At 58.4% G+C, this 6,926-nt stretch overlaps 1 protein-coding gene across 1 annotated transcript; it reads right to left on the bottom strand.

The window, feature by feature from the left end:
* Positions 1-457: 457 nt before the first annotated feature.
* UCK1 (uridine-cytidine kinase 1) lies at positions 458-5,845 on the bottom strand. Its single transcript, XM_090022218.1, has 7 exons — positions 5,689-5,845; positions 4,446-4,605; positions 2,514-2,610; positions 2,178-2,320; positions 1,947-2,041; positions 1,212-1,260; positions 458-784 (listed from the first exon to the last, which is right to left on the bottom strand). Exons 1-7 carry the CDS (start codon positions 5,782-5,784, stop codon positions 597-599), a joined length of 828 nt encoding a protein of 275 aa, XP_089878344.1. The 5' UTR covers positions 5,785-5,845; the 3' UTR covers positions 458-596.
* Between the last annotated feature and the right edge of the window lie 1,081 nt (positions 5,846-6,926).

The following is a 6,926-nucleotide window of genomic DNA, read 5'->3' as shown; positions in this document are numbered from 1 at the left end:
AGCCCAGTTTCTCTCTGCTCTGGATAAAAAATTATCTACACTTGTGCTCTTAAGGAGGTTGGTCCTGCCCCCACCATCCCTGTCAGTGGTGGGAAAGAGCTGGCAAGCTCTAGGAGCTTCAAAACACTGATGCCAAGTGTACTTCAGAGATGGAAGAGAAATCTCAAGGTCCTCCCATGAGCAGGTGAATGTCCAGAAAAGGGTGCAGTGGTGCCTGCTGGTTAAGATGGACAGGACCTGGGCTAGCCTGCTTCTCACCTGGAGCAAAGCCCTGTCTGCATTGCAGGGAAATAGGCAGCCACGGTTCCTGCTAAGGAAAAAGCACCATGAGGGGAAACAAGGTGTCATTTGAGAAAGGGGCTGGAGCAGGCAGCTGAAACCACCACAGAGTTGGGCTGTGGGGTCATATAATCCCTCTCGGGGGTAGGGGCAGGGGTCCAATTCCTTGCTCTCCTCTGCAAGAAGGTTCTTGCCCCCTACTATCCCTGACGCTTCCCCGCCATTGCTAGGACCATTTAAAGGGCATTTGGTTTGTTTCTCCCAAGTTGTCTTCAGCGTTGGTCTGGTACATAGGCAGCTTCTGGGCTCCCACAGGGTTAGTGCGGGCGGCTGCTGGACTCCAGGTGAGAGCGCTTGCCAGGGGCCAGCACACTGCTGCTCTCGGCCTGCTCGGGGAACGGCCGCTTGTACGTCCGGCCGTGCCCGTTCACTGCCCCTCGCTGCCACTTGCAGATGTCTCCATTCAGGATGTCCTGGATGTGCTGCACAATGAGGTTGATAGCAACTGCAAGGAAAAGCATAGGTACGTGATGTGTACACGCAGGATACTGACTGCACTCCATGCCAACAAACCCACCTCCACCCACATAAAAAGCAGCATAAACCACCCTTCTGGGTCAGTCTGTAAAGTAATAGGTTCTTCCTTACTCCAGCGTTAACTGCACAGGTTGGGAGCTGTGTCATGCCAGATGGAGAAAAATCACAACAGGCACAAGCAGCAGTGTGCCAGGTGTGTGGCTCCCCCTGTACATCCCCTGTTCAGAGAGTTGCTGCCTGGGAGATGGGGATAATCCTTGCCTGTTTCTAACCCCTGCCCCCCCACCACTCCCAACCCTCCAGTAAGGCTTTGGGGCCCCGGGTTGTAGAGGTGAGTGCTGTTTCCTCACTGCATGGGCATCCCCAAACCAGGCACAGAGCTGAGCTGCCCTTACCCATGTTGTCCACTCCTCGGGGGATAATCACATCAGCATACTTCTTTGTCTGCAAAGCAGAAATGGGTGCCTGGAGTTTGTCATTGGCCCGTCACCTTCTAGGACCAACTCTCCCATAAGCCCCAGACCTGAAACACTGCAGGATGGAAAGGAAACCACTTCTACTCTTCTCTGGTGTAACTCAGGGTTGTCTAACAGCACCACCCCCACCCCCACCACCAGCCTGGACCCAGACCAAGAGGCCAAATCTGGACCTGGCAATGGGGTGAGTGGCAGGGCAAGCAGCGTGGTGCTAATGCAGCTGTGTCCTGCCCCCAACTGTTGACACACAAGCCCAACAGGGCTCCTGGATCTCCGTGGCAGGCCCTACCACTGCTTTCCTGGCCTCCCACTCCCCTTTACCACATTAGAAGCCACTTTACAGATGGTGACACGGCTCTGGGGAATGGATTGGGCCTGTGGACCGCATGCTAAAGGGAGCTTTGTCTTGGCAGTCCCTAAATGCAGTGGAAACAGTCTTTTCTAGCATGGATGCGAGCAAATGGCAACAACCAGCTGTTGCCTGTTACTGTCTCCTGCATTGACCAGCAAGCCTGAGTTCAGTTACACGGTTCTTGTGTCCTCACTTCCAAAAGAGAAGGACTCTGAGGATGTCCCTTGCAGGTTGCACAGCACTGGAAACCTGGCTAGCCCTGGTTTAAAACACGCCTGATTAGCTATAGCAAAGCCCAGTACCGGCAGGCAGAACTCCTCGAAGGCAGGCTTGACAAAGGTGGTGTACTGGGTAAGGATCTGCTCCAGGTCCCGGCCACGCTTCATGTCCCGCAGCACTGGGGGGGGGGGGGGGAAATAAACATAAAAAAAAAAAATTGAACAGTCAAAGGGTGGTAGGTTAGAGGGTTCTGGGACAGGGGAAAGCACTCGTATGCACAGCCACGGGCAAGGGGTGCCAGGGACCAGCCTTACCTCGGCGGGACAGCCTGACATCCGAGTCGGTGTCAACGAAGAGGCGGAGGTGGAACATATCGCGGATGTCCTGGTTGTAGAAGACCAGGATGCCCTCAAATAGCACCACATCAGCAGGATACACCACCGTGGTTTCTGGCAACCTGGGAAGAACAGCGGGCATGGAGGGACTTTAGGGGAACAGTGCCTGATAAGACACAGCAGCTGGTGCAGCTCCGTGACATGACTGGGGAAGGAAGAGGAGGGGAGGGGGTTTGCCCAGACCCATCACTATGTGCAAATGGCTCCTGACAAGAGGCCTGGACAGCTTGTGCAAAGCTGGCATGGGCACTGTACCTGGAATGGGTCACAAAATCATAGGTGGGCACCTCCACGGTTTTCCCTTCCACGATATGCTTCAGAGTCATGTGCATCAAGTCGTTGTCAAACGCATCTGTGCAGGAGGAAACAGAGGCAGGCTTAGGGCTGGAGGGGCCACATGCTCTCGGGCCTATCCTGTGGGAGACGCTGGAGCCCTGCACTGTTGGGAGGCACGCACGTGCGCGCACGCACACACACACGCACTACAGACCAACACCCGCCCCCGCAAAAAAAATCCATAAAAACATGTTTGCACGGCAGTGTGTGCATCTTCCCTGCCCCTGCTCCCCCGCCCTCCCAGATACTCATTGTGCTCCTCGGTAACATGCACGCTGTCCCTAAACACACACTCACACTCACACTCTCTCTCTCTGTGGTCCTTCATGGCTACTTGCACTATGGCCCTAAAGGTGCATATGTAGTGTTGACCCCAACACACACACACGCTCATGCTCTGTTCCTTCATGATGCTAGCGAGCTTGCTCACAACAGTGTCACGTGTTGTTCATCCAGCACAGCCCAGCCTGCCCTGCCCTAGGCACACAGGCAGTGCTTGCACCCGTGCTCATGGCTGGGTGGTGGCATCTGCACCATCTCACATGTAGTTGTTAAGAGAAGGCCATCGCCTCCCACCAACCAAAGTCTGCCATGCTCCTGCCTGACAAGGGCCGGAGGGGGGGGGTGTCAGTGTCTGGACCCATGTTTTTTTTGGTTCCCTGGGGTGCAGGGACAACTTGATGACGAGCTGCAGTCAAATAGAGGGTGAGGGGAATGCCTGGTCTTACACCAATCGCTCCTACTGACCCACCAGTTCAAGGAGCTCATGGCTTAAAACTGCCAGCAAACGAGGGGAAAAGCAGGGGCAGGAGAGTGCTGGCTGTGCACCAGACAGCCCCATTGCAGCAGGGTTACAGGGGAGCAGTGGAGTGAGGCACAGTGCAGCGTGGGATGCCTGGAGGACCAGGCAGACTTGCATCACAGGCCCCTTGGCATCCATGTGTAACACTGAAACGATTAATAGCGAAGATATTCAAAAGATTTTTTTCCCCACTCCACTGCTGTACAGTGCCAGACGGCTTCAAACTGCAATAAAGAGCTTGTATGTCTGTGCGCTTCAGCATTAAACCGTTCTGGGTGTTACGTGTGTTCAGGCTAGAGCTGGCACAGCCCTGCCCTGGATAGGCACAAAGCAGGGCAGGGGGGCAAGGTGGGGAACAGGGCACTGAGATCTGCTCCCAGGAAGTCAAGCCATGGGGCTGTCACCAGAGCAGCAGCCTTGGCACCTACGACTTCCCTTCCCTTGCCCATGCCACCCCTGGCCCTGTCTACCACGGTTGGCAAACGCTTGCTTCCCCTACTGCCTCCCTGGGCACTCAGCGAGCTCACTCCACCTCTGCACCCAGAGCAGCTTATGTTGAGACGAACCAGGAGGAGGGCTTTTTACCATATTCTTAGCTCGTTTCAGTGCATTTTAGCGGCTGTAAATGAGGAAACTGCAGCCGCACGTGGAGTGTCAGCAATCTGCAGATCTATAGCACAAGGCTAAGGAGCAAAAAAATGGCCTTTACGTCCAGGATGAGCACACATCTCCATCGCAAGGTGAAGGAGCTGTCCTAGCGAGGGGTGCAATCGTGCTACACAAATACAACGGCCGTGAAAAAAATGCAACTTTGGCAGAATCAGGACCTATCCGGCCCCCTTTCCGCATGGAGGCCCGAGCATCTTCCAAGCCTTCTGTTCCCTGCAGGTGCTTTTTACCCAGCAAGCCAAACAGGCTTTGCAACCAGTCATGTATACCGCAGAGATACTGAGGGAACGGAGTCAGTGTTATGCCCATTCTACAGATGTAAAAACTGGGGACTGGAAGGAGAAACCAGGATTGGAGACGCGAGATCCTGCGCGCTTTACCTGGGTGGTCGAAATTGTACTGCCCCTTCAATGCCTTGGCTTTCTGGTCAGCGGTGAGGACCTTGTAGAACCGGTCCTGGCTGAGAATGACCACCTTGCGCTGACGATGGTCCACCTCGTTCTGGCCCAGGAGCTCCATGATCTTCTCGCACACTGTGGACTGGGGACAAGAAGCGGCACAGCTGAGTCACGGCCAAGCGCCTGGCGCAGCGTGTCCATCAAACTTCAGTAACACGCGTGCAGTGCAGAGCCGCAGCCCCGCTCCACAAACGACAACCCTGAAACCAGCCCCGTGCCATGGGACAGCCCTCGGGGCAGTTTCCAAGCCTCGCTCCGCCTCACCAGGCTGCTACGCTGCTCGCTGCCAAAGCAGCAAGGGCCGAGGCTTCGGAGAGGCTTGCAAATGACTGGCAAAGCGGTCCGGGGAAGAAGTACGGACGCTCTACCCCTGCTCAGCCCGCCCCATCTCTGCCAGGCCGTGGGGCAATCGAGCACTCTGCAGCAGCCCCAGGATCCCTCTCAGTAGTTTTAAAGACCAGTGTCCAGCAACGGTCGCAAAGCAGCTCTCAGAGCAGCTTTAATGAAGAAGAAGGACCTTGCAGGGGAACGAAGAAGGAGGACTAGACCTGGGGGTCCCGCATGGCCCTTCGCGCTGAGCCACACCACAGGCAGCTGAAACTCGCCTCCCCGACCCTTGCTGGCAGAGCCGAGGGCTCAGGTTCCTCTCCCCCCGGCTGCGCTGGGCGCCTGCTTCGCCCAGCACGAGAGGGGCGCCCAGCAGTACGGGGCGAGCGCCGCGCCGCGCCGCGGGGGCCTGCCTCTGCCGTGCCCTCGCCCCCGCGCCAGCGCACCCCCGGGAGGGTGCGAAGGAGACCACGCACGGATGTGGCGCGGTCCTCGTCCCCGCTCCCTCGCGAGGCTTCGCACCCCCGAACAGCCAGCAGGTGCCCAGGCAACACCCGTCGGAGGACGCTTCAGAGGTGTGTTTCTGTCGCTCAGCCGGGGCAGGCGAAGGATCCGACGGTGGGGGTTTGGCGTCGACGCTCAATGGGGGAAAGACGGGTCCTAGGAAGGTTGCACCCCTCCGCGAGCTGGAAATCACTCCCCCCTTTTATCCCGGAGAGAGCCGTGCCGCGGACAGACGAGCGCCCCCTCATCGCGCTTCCCCCCTCGGGTGCACGCGCCCCATGGGGGTCATGGCGCGCTGAGCCGGAGGCGCGGACACGCGCGGGCGAGCGCTCACCTTGCCGCTGGCGGTGCCGCCGCTGACGCCGATGAGGAAGGGCTTGGGGTGCGGGCGCTCCGCCTCGGCCGCGCCGCCGCCGCCTGCAGAAGCCATGGCCGGGCCGCGCCGAGGGACTACAACTCCCGGCAGGCAGCGCGCGCCGTCGCTCGCCCCGCGCGCCGCGGCGCCGGGGCCGCAAGGCAGGCTGGGAGCTGTAGGACGCCTCACGTCGCGCCTGCGCGGCAGCCGTCACGTGACCGCGTTGAGTGCGCTGCACCGCCGCGGCGGGGAAGGAGGGGGAGTCGCGCGTGCGCGTGTGTGTCCGCGCTGCAGCGCAGCAGTTTGCTCCGGGGGGAGCGCTGCACCCCGCTGCGGTGCGTTGCCGGTCTGGGGGCGGGACCCCCGCCAGTCGCCTGGCAGCGCTTGGAAAGGCTGAGCCGCCCCCCCCGTCTGTGGCCATCGCCATGTCCGTTGTGCTCCGGCCCTCCAGGGTGCAAAGTCCTGAGGGGACCTGGCTGGGTTTTAGTTATTCGTTTGCTGTTTGAAGGCAGCAAAATCCCCCGTGCAGCAGCTGGAGCGGCGGAGGGCAGCTCTGCGGGAGGGAAACCTGTTTCATCTTTTCTGCTCCTGCTAATGTTGGTGGGCGGGCTTGCATCCTTAGCGCCCCGGGCCCAGCCGTCTGCTCCCGGCTCTCAGCGCCCACCTCCTGGTGCTGAGCAATGTCCCTTCATTCCCCCGCCCACCTTTCCCCATATTTCGCTTTCCCGCCTGATCCAAAGCCTGGAGAAGAGACTTGCGTTGGCTTCAAGAGATTTCCCTCTGGCCTGGAATAAATGCGGCCCCGCAAAGATGGCCCATCAGGACCGGGCCACAGCAACCCTCCTGCAGCACCCTTGTTCCTCCTAAGGAAGCCACCCCCAGAGCCCCACATTTTTGTCTCACTGCTGTGGGGAGATCAGTCATTTCTGACAGCGGAGGCCTCTTTAAACTTTACAGTGACCAGATCTGACCGCTGAAGCTAGACAAATTCAGATGGAAATAAGGGTCAAGCTTTGGCGAGAGAGGGTAACTAACAACTTAGCAAGGCTCGGCACAGACCCTCTGTTAAGTGACATCATTCAGTCAAGCCTGGATGTCTTCCTACAGGAGATACTGCCGCTCACTTGGAAGCTGTGGGCTCGGCTCGTGGGAGGAAGTGGTTAGTTAGTGATTCGGTCCAGTCTGCGTCATGCCAAAGGTCAGGCCAGATGCAAATC

This window comes from Crocodylus siamensis, chromosome 11, assembly GCF_052110815.1.
Source record: "Crocodylus siamensis isolate JL-2025a chromosome 11, ASM5211081v1, whole genome shotgun sequence".
Taxonomy (NCBI): domain Eukaryota; kingdom Metazoa; phylum Chordata; order Crocodylia; family Crocodylidae; genus Crocodylus; species Crocodylus siamensis.
This window is presented reverse-complemented; position numbering and strand designations above follow the sequence as displayed.

Excerpts from the sequence above, each read along its gene's own strand:
- UCK1 (XM_090022218.1), bottom strand. The coding sequence starts at position 5,784 with ATGGCTTCTGCAGGCGGCGGCGGCGCGGCCGAGGCGGAGCGCCCGCAC. Across the intron at positions 1,261-1,946 it reads TCGAGGAGTTCTGCCTGCCG|ACAAAGAAGTATGCTGATGT; the intron begins GTACTGGGCTTT and ends TCTGCTTTGCAG. Across the intron at positions 785-1,211 it reads CCGAGGAGTGGACAACATGG|TTGCTATCAACCTCATTGTG; the intron begins GTAAGGGCAGCT and ends TTTTCCTTGCAG.